We start from the raw sequence: 18,852 nt of genomic DNA on the forward strand, positions 1-18,852 counted from the left end.
ATATATATATTGGCAGCTTCTATGGGCAATGCCAAGATGACTTTGAGACTGGGGAGTCCACAGTATAGGAAGAAAGCAGGCATGCATACCTGGGCTGGACAGGTTCCAGGAAGGTGACTGTAACCTGTGCATAGAGAGTGCTGAGGGAGGGGTGCTGGGGGTGGAGAGACCAATGAGGAAGTGGAAGAAATGACCTAGGTGAGGAGGCAGAACCGACAGCACTTAGCAGGAGGCTGGTGTGGGGCCAAGAAAATCTGTGTCAGGTGGGAAGTGAGGGCAATGTACCCAGAAAGAAGTTAGAATTTGCTCCTCACTCTGGCTCTGCCAGACCAGCTCTGGAGTAAGACTCTCCATAAAGTACTCTCTTACTGCTTATAGGAAAGAAATTGCTCTTTGGCTTGTCTTGAAAATAATGACTGAGATGGCAAGAGACTGGGGTACAGGGAAGGGCAGCTGAGGGAGGAGCACTGCCCACTTCCAAAGGGTCCCTTCCCTGTAGGGGGCAGGGAATGTGGAGGGAAGATCAAGATGACCTCAGGGCAGTGCAAGCCACTGAGCAGGGTATGATGTGCTTGTGACTGAGGGGCACCCCCAAGATGCACAGCTGTAACAACAGGAGGGGACAAGCACAGTGTGCAGATGGAAAATGCTGGAGGACATGGAGGAAGACAGCTGAGTTCCAGCCCTCAGAGCATCGGGATGCCACCGGCTTTCTGCCTGCTCATGTGGACTCTTACCTGGGACGGTGCAGATAGTGTCCTCAGACAATAGGCCTTGGAGAGCTGACACTGAGACCCAACATCTGGGTAAGAATCAGCCATGGGAGTACCAAGGCACAGACCCTCCCTATCTGCCTGTGAACAGTTCAGACTTGCTGCAGGAACAAGGATGACTAAGGGCTGTGCCAGGCCTGCATCAGTGGATCCCTGGACCATGTCCCCTGCACCCCTAGTCATCTCCAATCTTCCATGTATTAAAGACATCTAGGGGTCTCTCTTCTCCCTAGTGATCAAAACGGGAATCAAAGCTTCAAAAAAAATTCTGATGTTTCTCACTTAAAAATGTAATTTTTCTATACGAATCACAAAATGATTCATACTCTAGCACACTGCTCCTGTTCCTGTCGCATCTCCATATCCCCTTCAGAACAATGACACTGACCCTGGATTTGCTTTTAGCATGCCAGTCTCTGCAGGCTACCCTCATGGACACTGCCCTGTCCTCTGTGAGCTGAGGACTATATTTATAGGCCCACTAGTATTTGTTGACAGGAAAACAGCTAAGAGTTTCAGTCAGAGCCACAGGCGAATAGGTGACACCACAGCTTGGGAGGACTGTCAATAATGGGAGTATTCGTTGCAGCATCAACAGTTAAGTGTTTCTAGGCAGATTAAAGAGGGTATAATCTGCCTTCAAATTTCCATGAACATACATGCAAATGTCCCATAAGAGACATGGGACAAAGACTTCCTGACAACGGTTGATAAAATAATCCATTAGTGAATGTTTTTGGTAAACATCCCTTAATTTACTCTTCTGAAAAACTGACACACTGGATGCATGTCCAGTAGGGGGGAACCAGAACCTGGGACATTGGCCACGTGTCTACATCTATATGGAGGATCAGACTTTTCAGAGAGAACTCCTGTCCTCTTGGGTCTGCCCATCCTGTGCACTGTCCTGCATGTGGAGGGAAAGGGGTACTCAGGGGAGGCTGGGATTCTCCACCACTTTCCTCTTTCAGGAGGTTTCTAGGTGCTGCCTGGGATGTGGAGATAACCCAAGTATGAAACCATCCCCGAGAAGAGAGCCCCAGGGTGTTTAAGAGCCAAACACTGGCAGCCTATGCTAGTGTCCTCCTTGTGTCACCTTCAGGTGGCTGCTTGGGCTTTCCTGGCCATTATCATGAAACTGATGTAGGAATTCTCTAAGTTCTGTAGGGCTCAGTGGTGGGGGAGAGGATGGGGAAAAGAAGCTGCTGGAGGCTCTGCATTTAAGTCAGTGCAAGTTTAGTGCCTGAGTGTGGGAGAAGCCAGATGTTCTGATGGCACCACCATCACGGGCCTGCCCCCGCCCTCCCTCCACCACGCCACGGGAAGGCTCTGGAATCTACTTATTGTGGGCAAGGTGCCAGAACCTTTTTGGAGGAGCCCCCATCAGCCTCCTGCTCCTGGAGCGCACTGTCTGGAGGGCTGGGCCTAAGTACTGGGGAGGTAGGTGGTGACTGTCAGGCTCAGGGGTGCTGGTGTCCACTCTGCCTACCTGGAGATGTCATCCTAAGCCCTGTGCCTCTCTGCTCCTCTCATATGATACGAAAATTCAGTGCCATTTATTCCAAGAGTCGCCCCCCTCCCCCAGCTGTGTTTTGGGGGCTCTGAGTAATGATTAGGCCCATCTTTCTTAGGGTATGTGTTATTTTGGCACAAACAGGATGCTGGCCTTAACTCATTGGGATATGCCCGGAGTTTGAATCTCAGCTCTGGCTTTCACTGACTGTGTAGCTTTGGGCAAGCTGCTTAACCTCTCTGAGCCTCTATGTCCTCATCTGTAAAATAGAGATGATGATAGCATTGACTTCACAGGGTAGTGGTGAGACTATATGAGATGTAACAGATAGGGCTCTTAACAATAAATGCCATGCAATAGTGTAATTATTATCAAGAATTATATCAAATATGCAATATGGCTACAGTGTGAGTCTCTGAGGGCAAATTGGTGTCCTCCACTGGAAGAAAAATCTCAAGATTCAGAGAGTGAGTTAGTAGCCCTCATGGGCCCCAACACAGTTCCCAAGGCCCCTCTCCAGGATGCAGGGGTGGAATGGACCCTCCCTTGATGTAGGTGGTCTCTTGGCATGACAGGTGCTCCCAGCCCTTACTACTGGTAACTGAAGACTGATGTCACCTTGTAGGTGGAAGGAATGATGGCTTCTGGACCCCAGGCCCCGGACCACATGGCCTCAAAATGAAAAGATGGGCCACTGCCAGCTTGGCTGGGGGTGGCGGGGTGACATGGTGGCTAAGTGGAGCTTCCTTGGAGAGCTAACAGACTGAGAAAGAAGGGCTCTTCATTTTCAACTGAAGGCAAAAAGGCTAAGGAAACTGATGTAGCAATTCACTAAGTTCTGCAGGGCTCAGTTGGGGGCTGGTGAAGCTGCTGGGTCTCTGCATTTAGGTCAGTGCAGTTTAGTGCCTGGTTATGGTGAGAAGCCAGTTGCTCAGATGGCACCATCCTGTGGGTACTTGACTCTCCTCACCATGGGAAAACTCTGGAATCTGTTCTCAGGAGGTGAGAGAGAGGCTGAGGAAGCTTTGGGGTGGGGTAAGGGGTTGGGGAGAACCAGGTCGGGGGCTAGGTTCCCATCTCTGGTCCACCACCAGAGGGGTCTCCAAGTCTCTCATTTTGAGGCCCTTGCTGAGGGCGTCATCTGTCAAGTGAAGGAAGCACCAGAAAAGATCCAAGCCAGGGTAGGATGGGGTGGGACGGTAAAGCACAGGGGCTGCCAACACCACACAGACTCAGGAGCAGGGCAAGAGTGGGCAGCTGCAAGAATCTGGGGCCCAGTGAGAATGCCTTCTGTGGCCACAGCAGTCAAGCCTCTCCAGGGGCCTGAGGAGGATGGGTTATTTATTCATTTCATGGGTCATGAGACTGATGCTTAGGAAGGCTCCAGGCTCCACAGCTAGTAGGTTCAGGGAATCTGTGTGCCCCAAGGTCCTCTGAATGTGTGTGGACTGTGGACCCTCTATCTGGGTCTTGGTGGCAGAGAGCAGATCTGACAGGGGAGGGCCCAGGGAGAGGCCATCTCCCTCATCTGTTGAGGCAGGCGCAGCTGTGGATGGGGGAGTGGATTGGAGAGGCCTCTGTCCAGTGCAAAACACCAGCTGAGAGGCAGCAATCCTGCCAGTGAAAGGCACTGATAGTTAAAGATTTCCCATGAAATCCTAGTGCTATCCCTGCTTTGTTAGGAGAGGAACCTGAAGTAAATAGAAAGAACTTAGAAAATAATTGCCAGTAGTATGAATAACTAAATCTCAGTACCATTGAGAAGGCAGGCACCACATCCCCCAGGGAGTGCCTTCACTAAGGTTCGAGAATTAGTGCGCTTCTCTGGTCTGAGCATCTCCCTTCTTTCTCTGGCTTGTCTCATCCTATAGGCACTAGGGGGGCACAGGAAGACAGTGGCATCCAATCAGGCCAGGCCAGGAAGGGGGTGTCAAGGCATCACCGTGCGAGCTAAGAATGAAGCTCGGGGAAAGGGAAGAGGCTCAGTGTCCTGTCCCCATAGTCCCTGAGTGCAGCACCCACCTGAGATGGTCCAGAGGCCTGAGACAATGCCACCATGAGAGAGTGTTACCCTTCCATGGACTGAGGGCTCTGGGGCTTTCTCTTTGTCACTAGTCCTGCCTGAACACCTTCCACTTGGTCTCCTGTGGCCAGGCTCCAGCATCCTTCTGAAGAGGGAGGAGGGCAGAAACCAGCCACCCTCTGGGCACTGTACCTGCTCCCTGGGCAGTGGCTGTGTGACTTGAGCAGGTCACTTCAGCCCTCCAGCACCAGCTTCCTCATTAGTTAAAGGAGGTGTGATGGGGGCTCTCTAGGTTTCCACCAGAATCCATGGACCATTGATTCGGGAGGGCATCTCCAGCTCTGTCAGTGTGTGTGGGGTTGAGTGAGGGGAAGCACTCACTGGCTGTATGACTTGGGTAAGTCACCTACCCTAGCAGTGCCTCAGTTTCCTGGTGCAAAGGCCATGTGTCTCTCTTCTTCCCCTTCTCCCCCAGCATTGGCCTGGCAGGAACGACGATGGTGTCTGATCATCACGGGCCCTAATCATCAGGCCAAGTCACAGGACAGCAGCCAGCAGGCAGGAAGGATAAGCCATAAGATAGCAACCGCCTAACCACGGACATCCCTGTGCTCAGTCTTTGAGGAGGGGTCATGGGGAGCCTACCTTGGGAAGAAGGTCCTCTCTAGCTACCCCGTGGATGCAGGGAGCATCAACAAACAGAAGATGCTTCCCAGGCGGCTCACATATCCCCATCCCTGAACCACGTGAAGGCAGCTGCAGCCAGCACTCTGGGTCCCAACACCTCGCTGTATTGTTCTCTGGGGCCGCCCAACCAGGAACACGCCTCGGGGTCCTAAGAGTGTGGGGAGTTTAAGGCAACCCGGTCTCCACCTGGCAATATCCAAATGGTGTCTTGGAGAGGCAGAGATGAGGGGAAACCCTCTTCTTACCTGGGGAAGGGACTTCTGTGGCGTTCAAGACTAGGCCGCAGAAGGCAAGTAGCGCCCTGGCGGGTTGCATGGCTGTGCGGAAGGCAGTTACTGCTGTGGATTGCCCGGGCAGGTGCTGGAAAGCTTGGGGCCTAGGTGGGGGCTGCCTGCCTTGCAGCGGGGAGGGCGTGGTGGTTTCTTGCTGAATCATTTTGACCAGAAGTTCTTTGCCTCCACATCTGTCGGCTACAAAGTCAACCACTTCCTTTATTAAAGTTTCCAAAGTGCGATTCTTCTCAAGGGGAGGAGGAAGAGAATGAGACCTATGAACAAAGCTGCTGCCATCTTCTACCCTCGAAACACACATGGAAGAGATGTTGCATTAAAAAATTAACAGGAATTTTTGGAAGCAGAATCACTTAGATTTCCTTCTCCAAACCATACTTCTGAGGCTCCAAGACTCCAGCCTTCTGAGGTTCTGAGTGGCCCCATGCAGGAGACTGTCTGCCTGTTGGTGTGAGTGGACAACCCTTCCCCCAACTCCAGAAGTGGGCAGGAAACAGGCAGACTGCAGTTTCAGAGGATGAATGTGGTCAGGGCACACTGGTGATTTCTGCACCTGGAATCCAGAGACCAGCAGTGTTTGCTGATTGATGAATTAAGCCCATCTTTGGCTCAAAGTTAGTGGAGAAGAAAGAACAGCATGTGGCCCAGAGGTTCTAGTACTCCCCGCAGAGCGCCTGTTAACATGTCAGACCCAGCATTAGGAGTGAGGCTCTGGAGCCAAATGGCAGGAGTTTGTTCCAATTGAGCTCTGACTGTTAACACCTGTTGGCCTTGGGTGTGGGACAGGCTCTTATGCTTGTTTCCCCCTTGATAGGGTTTTGGTCAGGATTTGAGGACTTCCTCAATGTAAATACTAAGGGCCTGGATAGAGTAAGCTGTGTGAGCAGTTCATGTACTCCTCCAGACTTCTGGGCAACAGGAGATGCCCCAGTCTTAATGCTCCTGGTGCCATCTAGGCCTTGCATGCTCTAACATTCCCCCAGTTGGTTGGACAGGCAAATCCTGAATCAAGACTTGCATTTTAACACTGTCCAGAGGACGATCTGTCCCAGATGGTTCCTACTGGGTCCTACCGTATTCTAGGCAGGGGATCTGGGTTTTGTGTGACTTGGCAAATGGCAGGGACAAACCATGTAACCTCTTGAGGCCCCTTAGGTTCCTGGCTGCTGTGAAGACTGTTAGAGTGGACTGAAAAACATTGATTAGCTGTTTTGTCACCAAAAAGGACTCATTTAGGAAAAAGAAAGAGTTGCTACTTAGTACATGCAGACATGGCAAACCATGTGCACACTCTGGCCTGTGTGCCAAGATGGAGGGGTATTTATACAAAAGAAAAAGAAGTTAATGGGAGGGGAAGTTAGAAACATAGAGCTTTATTATAAACATAGGGTTCTTCCTGTAGGGCTCTCATGTGTAGGGTTCTCATAGTTATACAGAGCGTGAGAACTTCCATAAGCCCTAGCTCCTCCCATAGGCCCTCCTGACTGATTATGTTTGCTTAAATTTCCTGTTTGTCTTTATCACCAGCAAAGTGCATTTAGCACAGTGCATGGTAGATTGCAGCATTTAATAAACTATGGCTGCTTTGATAGCCTGCATGTTCCACTAGGCCTGCTATGCAGGTCCTGGTTGCTCACTCTCTGGCTGTCACTAGTTGTGGCGTAAGGGCTCTGGGGTGGTGGCTCCTTGCCAGGCTCTACGGCCTGATCACATGTGCCATGTCTGGGATTCATTCCCAGCAGGGGACTTTTCTGAAAGAGAGGCAAGTGCCATGGCACTGGTGTCTTTGCCAAACTCAGGTGGCAAGTTGTCCTTAGTGCTTGCTGTTAGTGCTGTGGGTTATTTTTGCACTGAGTGAGGCTCAGAGTGATTTTGGGACTTGCCTCAGTCACTGTATGTTCTCTGGGCCTCAGCCTTTTCATCTGTGAATGTGGGTGATGGTCGCATCCCCAGTCCTGCCACCCTCAGAGCTGTGGGGTAAGCAAAGGTACAAGGAGGCCCTTGTTAAGTCACAAAGTGCCATGGCAAGAAGGAGCTGATGTTGAATTAGCATTGTTACAGAGTTTTCCAGGCAAAGTGTGTGTGTGTGTGTGTGTATGTGTGTGTGTGTGTGTGGTGTCATATATGTAGATGTGTCTGTCTGTGTCTCTCTGTATTGTATGTGTGTCTAGGAGCCTATCTTTGCTTCAGTCTTTATATGGTTTGAATGCGAATGTGTGTGTTTTTCTGAGTGTATACAAAAGATGAGTTTATATATGCTTATGTGCATGTGTGTGTGTGTATCTTTGTGTATGTATGTTGTGAAGGTTAGTTTTATGTGTCAACTTGACTGGGCCATGGGTGTATCTATGAACATGTTTCTGGAGATTAACATTTGCATCAGTGGACTGAGTAAAGCATACAGCCCTTCCCAATGCGGGTGGGACTTATCCAATCCGTTGCAGACCTGAGTAGAGTGAAAGACTAAGTAAGAAAGAATCCTCTTCAAGCCAGGATATTAGTCTTCTGCTTTCGGACTCAGACTTAGATTGGAACAGACACTGTTGCCTCCTGTTTTTTGGGTCTTTGGACTTGGACTGGAACTATAACATTGGTTTTCTCGTGTGAGTTAATCCTTATGGTAAATCTCTCTCTCTCTCTCTCTCTTTTTTTTTTTTTTTTGAGTTCTGATGCTTGAATTTTAATGGCCTCAAAAGTCTAAGCTTGAGTTACACATTTCATCTTTAAGACTAATGTGGTCAAAAGTTGCAAAGGTGATGATTTTAAGACTTGGGTATTCTGAATATAAGGTGACCCCCACAAATAAAAAAATAAAAATCTCTCGAGTTCCCACTATGTGTGTGGCCCACCCCTCCCTGCAGTCTGATTTACTTAGGCTGAGACTTGCTGCGTTCACTGATGGTCAGGGTCACAAATCTGTAACTCTCAGTATTTCTACCCAACCCAATCTCTGATTTTCTTACTTTGATTTGGAAAGCACAGGCCCATAGGGAAACCTCTACAATCCTGCAGGCCTCATAGCCAATGCGGCCCAAGCTGTGCAGACCACTTTGGTACCTTAGTGACTGGAATTACCATGCTTAGGAGATAAACTCTTTTTGTGAAAGGCAGGCCCTCATTCACAATAGCAAGTGGGCTCTCCAGGTCATGCATTCCAGTGGATGCTCTCAGCATCAATTCCTCAGGTGTGGGCCTTTCTTTTGGCTGTTTTTGCATGCACTGAGTGACGAAATGTACAAATGGTTCGGAGAACTCTCCAACTGGAAGGACGGGTGAATCCTCATCAATAATACACTGCAGAAGCTGGAGGGGCATTAAATACCCCTGGTTTTTCTGAATCTGAGGATATGGAAACCTCCCAAGAGCAAGCTCCATGAAAGAGATTCCTAAGCTCCAGACATCAGAATGGATTCCATACTGCTCCCCTGAAATTCTTTCAGGTGCCATATAAGCATTTGTTCCAACATACGTCTTGGCTACAGAATTCACCAGCTGAGTGCTAACTCCAAAATCACACATCTTGACCTGTCCTCCTGTGTTTACATATTGGAGGGTTTCACATCTCTATGTAAAACCTTTAAACTCCACAAATAGGTAACAACTGCTACTGCAATCCTTTCAAGGACATGTTCTGGAATTTTCCTATATATGTCCAAAGATCCCTCATCTGTGAATTCTGTACATGTTGAAATCCTGTTTTCTACAAAAAAGTGTACCATAAAACCCTATGATATATGATGAATCACACTTATAAAGAATTTCCAATCAGACATAACTTGCTTCTGAAGCTCCAGTGTAATATCTAGTAGTATGACTTTTACAGCTGATATTTTCCCATTTAGGACATGATATGTTTTGTAGACTGTGCTTCCATTGCCATGACCAACAGTGTCTGGATACCATATGTATTGTTCATTCATCTGGCCATTGGCTAATATATATATTTTCTCAGTTTAATAGAAGACTTCTTTAAGCTACTGCTTGGAAATAAATGTGAGACTGTTGGGCTGCTGTGTTGAGAGGGTCCAGTCCAGGTATTCACCTTCAGGCCATGTATGTTCTGTTCCCCAGGAAGCTTACAGGCTTTTGGAAATATCTTCAGAGGCTCTATTACCTGTCCATTTACTTGCTGTTCCATTACTTCGGGATAATATGACATCATTGCCTTAATTTCTTCAACACTTCTCACTGTAATTCTATTAATTCTATCACCATCTTCATCTTCATCTTCATATTCAAAAGCTGTGGTTGTTGCTTCAGGCAGAACCTGGCCTATCACAAACAGCACACCCCTGAAGAGTAACTGTGGCTGGGAGTGCACTGTTCAGTCCACTGCACTATTTGGAATCTTGATGTGAATCACCAGCACCTGGTTCTCCATGGCATGGAAGGGGCCAATGGCTGGTGATAGCATTACAGGTTAAAGGGGCTCATATCCTGGGGTAGGAGGTTTCCGCTGGCCCCTGGTTAGGTGGTGGATCCAAGGAGACAGAAGAAAAGTGGACAGAGGGTGTGAGGGGTATCAGGCTGTATGGGGTTGACGGATGTTTCTCTGAAAACGTGGACTGGGCAAGTGGCAGGGACCAGTAGGAACTAGCGCAGGTCAGAAGGTTCCAGAGTTTGAAGAGGGCAAAACGGGATCCCCCAGCTGACAGCCGGCTGTGTGGTGAGGAGACGGCTGCAAGAAGCCCCGTTTTAAGGAAATACAGTGGCAGGTGTCCACTCTTCCTTAGAGGAGAAGGGGAGGGTCTCAGACTGGAAGGGACTCACTCTGGGGCTGTTCGGTGTTTGGAAGGAGCCCAGAAGCTGCCAGACGACGAGAAAGCAGAAGGGAACCCTCTGCCGGAGCGTCAGGGGGCGAGTCCTCTGCCCCACCTCGAGCCAGAGAGCGGGCTCATGCAAAATCGGGCCCTGCCGCCCGCGGTCGTGCATTCTGGAGGCCTCAGCGGCTGCAGCGGTGACGCCGAGAGTACAGTTACACCGGAACCAAAATGCGCAGGTGCAGGGAACCACGGTGCCGCTGGCAGAGCCTCCTTCTGGGCGCCATGTTGGAAGAGGGCAGCTCTCAGGCTGCCGCCTGCCCTTACAGTAAATCTCTACACACACACTGTTGGTTCTGTTTCTTTGGAGAGCCCCTGACTGATACATTTGTGCACATGTGTCTGTGCCTACACGTGTATCTATGTGTGTAAGCGTATATTGTTTCTGTGTCTGTGCCTTTGTATGTTAGCATGTTTATGTGTCTGTGTGTGTTCTTGTGAATCTGGGTAAAAAGCTTTGTATGTGCGTCTCTGTGCATGTGATCGTGTGTGCACACGTGCATTTGTGTCTGTATCTGTGCATGTGTGTGATTATGTGTATGTGTGTTATGTGCACTATTTCTGTTCCATCCAAGGCATGCCTGAATGGCTGCAGGTGTGACGGGCTCTGTACTGAGTCTCATTCATTCATTTATTCATTTATCCATTTATCACTCTTCCATCCTTCACTTCCTTGCTACTTGAAGTGTGGTTCCTGGACCAGTTGTGTCAGCATTCCCTGGGAACTTGATGGAAATGCAGATTCTCAGCCCCCATCAGAACTTCTGAATCAGACTCTCTGTGAGTGGGGCCCAGGAATCTGTTTTCACAAACTCTCCAGGAGGATTTTTGGCTTCTAAGGTTTGGGAAGCACTGATTGAACCCACTTTATTGCCTCTCCTGTCTTCCTCTCTTGTGGATATGCATGACGTCCTTTTGACCTCCACACTGTGCCCACTGCTGACCTTGGCCAGTTATCATCCCACCATGTGAAGAACATGGCTTTGCTCACTAACTGGTCCTAAAGCAGGGCCCCTACATGAGATCCCTAGTCCCCCAAGGGTGTGAGGGGATGCTGGCCACTAACTGGTCCTAAAGCAGGGCCCCTAGTGATCCCTAGTCCCCCAAGGGTGTGAGGGGATGCTGGAGGGATGTGGGTAGGTCAGGGAAGCCTGGCTTGGTGAAGTCAAGGTGTGTGCATGCTCCTTCTCCCCAGTGGATGTGGCCATGACTCCAGATATATCCCTCCACTGATTGTGAAGCTGTAGAGTCCGGTTTTGCAAGAACCTCTGGAGCCAGGACTTCAGCAGCCCAGCCCATGCAGCTGGGGAGGCTCCTGTCTCTGGCTCAATGGGCAGGGAAGTGCTATTCATTTTTATTTGAGTAGTTAACAGAATTACGGACACTGATGGTGACAGGGTGGTATGGATCTCCTTCCCCCACCCTCCCCGCCAGACTGGGTCTCCTGGGAGGTCTTCCTTGCCTCCCCTTGGGGTAAAAAAGAGGCAAGTGAATTTTAGGTGGTGGGAACCCTGACACCCAGTCTCCCCAACTCTCCTCTGATGTTTCTGACTTCCCTCCGCCCTATTTTCTGCAGCTCACAGGACACAGCTGGAGGCCACACAGTCGGTTTAAATACATCGAATTTCACTTCAGAGGGCACATCTTGGCAAAGATGGCATTGTGGTATGAACTTCTGGGCAGGTCCTGTTCTCAGGGTACTTGACTTGTTGCCTTCATCATGGATCTCTTGCAATTTGAAATAAAAATTCAAAGAAGTGTATCCAGTTATTGGATTAGTTATGTACTGCTACATAACAACCACAAATTTAGCAGCTTAAAACAGCACACATCTCTTATCTCACAATAATTGTAGGTCAGGATTTGGGCACAGCTGAGCTAGGTTCTCTGCTTCAAGCCTTACCACACTGTAGTCCAGGTGTCACCAGGGCTACAGTTGCATTTGAGTGCTGAACTGGGGAAGGATCTCCTTTCAAGCTCACATGCTTATTGGCAGCTGTCAGTTTCTTATGTATTGTTCCTAGCCATGTGGGCCTTCCCTTGTGGCCATGTGATTCCTTAAACGCAGTAACGGAGAAAGAGAGTGTCCTAGAAAAATGGGTTACAAACTTATGTAAGGTTATCACAGAGGTGACCACCCGTCACCTTGACCAAACTCTATTGTTTAGAAGCAAGTCGTGGGTCTTGCCCTCACTCAGGGGGGAGCAGCATAGGTCTGCATATGAAGGGGCAGGCATTGTGAGAGCCACTTTAGAATCTAGCTACCACACTGAATAAAGTTCAGTACAAACACTTGTATTGAAGACGCCTACAAAAAATGACCAATGAGGTGGCAATGAGCACCTCTAAATGCAACTTCTCATTAGAAAGAGCTAAGGTTTCTTGGAGAAATGTTGGTTCCAGGCCAAGGCAGAAAATGTACAAGGTGAGTCAGGAACATCTGGTCTTCCAAGAGAACAGGGAAGCCATCAAAGACCATTGGGCTCATGTCAAAAGAACATATGAGTCAACCCGAAGAGGCTACCACTGGCCTAAGGGGACAACTTAGCATCAATAAGAATAATAATGACAGAGGATTGAAACACACCAAATATTTGTCAACGGTGAGTTTATAATGACACTTACAATGATTATAAAGACAATGCCCCCTCCCCAACCTTTGAGGGCCATGGGGTCGATGGGGGCCCTTCTCCCAGACACTGGCCCCTACTCTACAACCCAGCTGCAGAAAGTGTCCTTCCCATTTCCACAAAGCTCCAGGAAAAAGATACTTCTATGCCGTGGAAATTGCAGCCCTCCTTGACCTGCACAATGTCATGTTCCTGAGAAACCGTAAGGATGGGGTTTCCTGGTGCTAGCTGTGGTGGGTCAATAGACTTCTCCAGCCTCGATCTCCTTGTCTGTTATAAAACCAAAGAAAGAAATAAAGAAAGAAAGAGACATTATGCTGTTCACCTCCTAGGCTTCTTGTGGGATTTAGAAGAGGTGATATGGAGGATGGCGTTATGAGCCAGAAGATGACCCACAGAGTGCCTGACAACAGTAAGTTGTTTTATCACCATCCTCATAGCTGGAGTAGCGTTCTCCAGACTATCTGATTATCAGGTGTGCACCAAAAAGTTTCCTTGCACAAATATGCATGATGTATGTGGGACTTAAGAGCCTTTAGAAAGCAGGGATAGTGTGCAGATACCCAGATTTATTTCTAATGGCAACACGGAGCCACCTCTGCTCGAAATGTCTCTGACCAGTGTATGGGGCTCCAGTCTGAGGGTTCTAGTGAGGGAAAGGCGGGACTGTGGAGAGGAATGACAGGTGGGCAAGACTCAGTAGGGAGCTGGGGGTGACCTGCTGCAGCCTGCCCTGGAGTTTTGAGTTCAGTGAGGAGGCATTCCCAGATGTGGCCACTAGAGGGCTCCTGTCACATTAGGCCCAAGCAGTTGACTCTTTTGGACTGCAATGGAGCATGCTGCCCTTGAGCTCCAATTTAGCAGCTTTAGTGGCTTGCGGCTCTCTGAGCCTCAGGATTCGCATCTTCATAAAAGGCACAAGCCATGCCCTGTGGTTTGTAAGGGTCCAACACCAGCCCTGTGAAGGCAGCCCCAGGCCTGTGGCTTTACTTGGAGACAAAGGGCCAGGAAACATGCTCCTGGCAGAATCCCTGCTAGGGTGAAAGGATGTCAGTCAGGCACCTACAAGACTGTAAAAACCACCCTCCAAAACCAATGGCAGAAATGTGATTGTTTGCAGCCACCAGGCTAGCAGCTGGGTGGCCTTCCTCCCCAACCCTGGGAGGTCAGCTGGTCCTGGGCTGTGGGCAGGCAGGAGTGCTGGGAGGAGGCAGAAAAGGTCTGAGAGTGGCGGGATTGGCATGGTTGAGTGGATGGAAATAATCAGAACAGCTTTTTACTGACTGCTTCCTGTATGCCCATTAGCAAATTGGCTCAATTGGTTGTCATCATAACTCTATAAGATGGGTGTGAGTGTCCCCACTTTAGAGATGAGAAACACTGAGTTTCAGGGGCTGAAGTCGCTTGCATAAGGTCACACAGCTAGTGTACTCAAGCACCCGCTCTGAGGTTTTGCTGAGGTCTGGACCATCCGCCAGCAGAGTGGGCTGCTCGCAAATGCACCTACTCAGCAACACTTGGACGTTACATTGAGCTTTGGAACATTCCAGAGCTCTGGCATCCTAGGGAACATAGCTGGAGGCCACAGCCTTGCCCAGAGGGAAGGGCCTGGCTGGCCCTTTCAGGGTACCTTCAAGATCTGACATTTGATGTCCTCAGGGTATCTGTTGTTTCTGTGGAGGTGGGATTGAGCATGGGATCAGAAGACCAGTTTGAGTGGGTTCTGGGCTCCAATCTTTGTCAACTGTGACTGGAGCAAGTGTGTTTAATCCCAGGACAGATGACCCTTTGTTCTTGCACTCAGCTCTCTCCATCAGCCCATCTCCCTTGCTGCAGGGCTTGGGAGTCTAGGCAGCGGCCACAGGAGACCCTGCCACCCATGGGAGGCCTGGCCTCTTGAATGAGGAGCTGGTGGTGAGAGGTGTGTATGTGTGAGTGCAAGGGCTTAGGTGTAGGCAGTGAGGTGGGGAAGGGTGCAGTCCCCACTACCCACTCCCTATCTATCCAGGCCACTGAGACCCTGGTATACAGGCCTGGTTCCCAGGAGTGCAGACCTGACTCCAGCCTGGGACTCTGCAGGGCTGAGTGGGTGAAACCCCCAAACCCTGTGGGCCCATTCTCTGGTGCGTGCCTGCCCTGCCCTGATTCATGTTTGCAGCACACGGGGCTTGGTTGACCAGAATCACCCAGTCACTCAGCCAAGTAGCAGATGGGACATCTAAGACATCCCATCACCTCTAGATCCTGAGATTCCTCCTTATGCTGCCTGCCTCAGCCACAGCTGGGTCCCAGGGCATTTGGGGCTCTGTCAGCAAATGCTGCATTAATTATGATAGCAATGGTAATAACAAGAGGAAGCATGCTGACAGTACTTACTATGTGCCAGGCAATTTAATTACCATTTCTTCATTTAATTCCCACAGCATCATTTTACATACAGAAAGGATGAGAAGTTGTGGAAAGTTCTGCTGAGTTGGAGCCCAGGCCCTGGTACTGGCTTCTGTCCTTTGCCTGTCCCGCACTGGGCCCAGTGCCCTACACCTGTGGCTTTATGTGCTGGCCATGCTGGCACTGGCTGGGCTGGGGTTAGGAGAGTGATTCCTGAGCTCTGGCCAGCCTCCAGATGCCAGCTTGGCAATGCAGGTCCCTAATGGTGGCCTGAGCCTCTGGAAGAAGCTAAAGGCCAGGTGGTGCTGATATACCATCCGGAACGACTGTGAGCAAAAAATCACAAAGCCTTGCAGAGCAAGGAGTGAGGTGGCTTCAGAAGGAGTCTCGGGGTATGTGTGTATGTGGTGAGAGAGATTTTCTGTGTACTTAAACAATGTATGGAAGAAACAAAAACTGGTTGCCCCTGGAGAGGATTATCTGATGGCCTTCTGATACTTTTGTGTTCTGTCTGTACTTTATTTTTTTAAGTCAGTGGTGGTTATCCGAGTGGTAAGGATAGAAGACCTTTTATCGTCTTTATATTTCTCTGTGAAGAATGCTGTTTAAACATTTCTCCTGAGTGGTTGTGACTGTGAGGAGAATGTTATCCACATGATGGCGCTGTGAACTAAGAAATGAGCAAGGCCTTGTCAGGACACTGATAACTCCCAATTTTTCTTCAGGAATGGGTGACTTCCTCCTTAAGGGCCTGCCATTAGCCCTCCCCTTTGTCCTGTTCTTAGACTTGCTCCAGTCTCAGGCTTGCTTCCTCTGTAATAGTGTTGGGATTTCAGCAATCCTTGGCCTTCCCTAGGGAAAAGCAGTTCTGTCTAAACTGCAAAGCTCTGTGCATTCCATGTTCTCAGAGAATGGGAAGATCCTGCAAATCGTCAAGGCCTGCAGACCCTTCACACTCATTCTGACTTGATCTCATCCAGGAAAATCTTGGCACCTTGTAGAAGAAGGGTTTCCTCACCTAATTCTGTGTGGCATCCACTGCAAAACTTAGTGGTATAAACTGACAACTGTTCTATTATGATCACACAGGCTGAAGGTTGGGCACTCATGTGGGCATGGCCTGTTGCCACAGAGTTCTAGGATGTCAGCTGGGAAGAACCGAAGGCATGGGCATGGAATCACCTAAGGCCTGTTCATACCAAGTCTGGAGTTGATAATTGCTGTTGGCTGAGTCTCCACTGGAGCTGTTGCCTGGGACACCTCCACCTGGCTGCTTGGGCTTCCTCACAGCATGGCGGCCAGGTTCTAAGAATGAGTGTTTACTGGAGCAGCAGGTGGAAGCTGCATTATCTTTTATAATTTAACCTTGAAAGTCGCATAGTGTCACTTCTGCCATAATCACAGACCTACCGAGATTCAAAGGATGGGAAACAAAGCAGACCCCACCTCTCAATGGGACAGTGTCACTGTCACATTATAAGAAAGGCATGTGGAAGGGGACATACTGATGTGAGTAGTTTTGTAAAGTTATGTGCCTCAAGTGGGTCCAGAAAAAATTAAGGTCTAAACATCTCTGGAAAGGAGCTTTTCTTCTTGACTTTGCCCATTTAGTGCAGATGGCACATGCTCGCCATAATGCTGGGTATGGTAAGGGCCAAGCCATGAGGCAAGAAGCATGCTGGACCTGCAGCTGAGGGATTTGGGCGGAGTTCATACCACTCTCAACTCTGACCCACGTAAGCTCACTTGGTTCAGAAGGTGGGCAGGTGACTGAAGGTGGCTCAGAGTCCAGTGAAGGACTTATGTACTCTATTTTGGGGGAAGAAAAGGTATACTCCATTCTTCATCCTGTTCCCCCTTCTTCCTTCCTTCTAATTCTCATGGATGTGAATAAAGCAGCATGTAGCACCCAGAGTTGCCGGTAGCCTTTTTGGTACATGAAGCCAACTAGGCTGAGGAGGAAGCTAGAAGAGGGAAACATTGTAGAGAGAGTTATGACAAACCCCTGGATCAAACTCACCCTGAGGCTCACATGCTGCTAGATTTTCCAGTTATGAGTTTCCACAAAGTCTCTCACTGTTTAAGATCATTCAAGCTAGATTTTCCTGTTTTTATTTTTCTCAGCATAAAAAGGCCACAACTGACATAGATGGAAAACAGGTTTGTGGCTGGGTAAGTGTCAGGAGTGTGTGCTTGCCAGTGGCTAGCAAATCAAGAAGGGCAGAGAAGTTGGTACTGCTGTTTAGTAGGAGAACTGAGAAACTTTCTGGTGGTGACAAAAACCCAGATTCAAGGGTGGATCTGAATTTAGATGCCACGGGCATAGTCACTTTTTAGCAGGCTGGAATGTGGTTGGTTCTTAGAGGCTTAACACAGCCTGCCTTACTTGTCCCCAGGTCTGTGGCATATGTCCAGAAATGACTTAAAAACCTGGCATGGCTTCCGACATCCCATTACCTAAAGTTGCCAATTAAAATGCAGGGCACTCAGCTAAATTTGAATCTCAGAGAAACAACAAATACATTTTTAATATAGACATATCATAAATATTGGGATATATTTAAACTAAAAATTATTCATTATCTGAAATTCAAATTTAACTGGGCATTCTGCATTTGTATTTGCTAAATCTGACAGCCCTACCTTTCTGTAGCCTGGTGAATTTTGCAGAAGGACAGAATTGCCAGCTCTTTACACATGATTCTTCTGTGTGAAATAGGGGAGCTCTCAGCTCAAGGCTTTGGATCTCAGGCTTTTGGTGGATCAACCTGGTCAGCTGACCACACTGGCCACACCCTGAGTTCTGATTTGGTCACCAGAGCAGAAGCAGAACCTTGTACTGATAGGATGGGACATGTTTTCTTTGCTTCTATTACTCTTACAATTTGTGGGTGAGAAGTGACCTTAGAAGCCCTGATAAACACGCTCACCTGTGTGGGGAATGGGCCCTGCACCTGGCCAGGTAGATCTAGGAGGGCTGGGCTCACTTGCCTGGCTGCCCAGGTTTCCTGCTGCATTGTTCTGATAATTTCTCACCACATTAACTTATTTATAAGTGTTTTGTTTTGAAGGAAGCAGCAGCCTCTTACTCTGATCCCGAAGAGTGTCCAGAGACCAGAGTTCTGCGAGCAAAGCTATCTGTGCCTGACCTAAGGACAATGGGGCCCAGCCCGTGTCCTAAGAGGGGAGTTCAGATGGCCAGCACTGCCCAGCAAGAGCTGAGGGTGGAATTGTTCACTCTGTTGGGTTGTTTGGTGGGCGTGGGGCACCACCAGGCCCCAGGTCAGGCCTGAGGTGCTCATTCTCCTAGTGACTGGGAGGGTTGCCTTTGGTTGAAGATAGCCGAGTGGCCCAGGGTCATGCCCTTGCTCAGGGCCAACCTGAACCCCTTTAGCTTATGGCAGGATATCTCTATAGGCATATCACTGCTCCAGAGTTCTAACTGTCCTCACTCCCCACCAGGTTCTGTTCACCCAGCACCATCTCATTTTCTCCCCAGGGAACTTATCCCTAAAAAGTGGGATATACCATCTCCACAGAATAGATATTTAAGTCAGGTTCTGATGACTAGGAAGGAGTTCTCTTGGAAGGAAAGGAGAGGAGTGAAAGCAGAGAGAACAGCGTGAGCAAAGCATGAATGCAGTTATTAGGGAGCTCCTTGTTAGGACAGCCATGCTGCTTCTATGTGACTTCAGAGGAGGCCAGTCCAAGCCTCATCATGTGGTCCT

At 49.1% G+C, this 18,852-nt stretch overlaps 1 protein-coding gene and 1 pseudogene across 2 annotated transcripts in view; both read right to left on the minus strand.

The window, feature by feature from the left end:
* Positions 1 to 5,409, minus strand: part of CST7 (cystatin F) — an 11,856-nt gene extending 6,447 nt beyond the window's left edge. The window contains exon 1 of one of the 2 annotated variants that reach the window (XM_006921507.3): positions 5,242 to 5,402. In XM_006921507.3, the coding sequence (XP_006921569.1) occupies positions 5,242 to 5,311 (70 nt within the window). In that variant the 5' untranslated portion in view covers positions 5,312 to 5,402. Of the gene's footprint in view, positions 1 to 5,241 lie in introns of both variants that reach the window. The other variant, XM_025039603.1, reaches the window with a different exon arrangement.
* Positions 5,410 to 8,242: 2,833 nt separating this feature from the next.
* Positions 8,243 to 9,706, minus strand: LOC102882090 (annotated as a pseudogene).
* Positions 9,707 to 18,852: the final 9,146 nt, after the last annotated feature.

The sequence above is a fragment of the Pteropus alecto genome, unplaced genomic scaffold (assembly GCF_000325575.1).
Source record: "Pteropus alecto unplaced genomic scaffold, ASM32557v1 scaffold199, whole genome shotgun sequence".
In the NCBI taxonomy this organism is placed as follows: domain Eukaryota; kingdom Metazoa; phylum Chordata; class Mammalia; order Chiroptera; family Pteropodidae; genus Pteropus; species Pteropus alecto.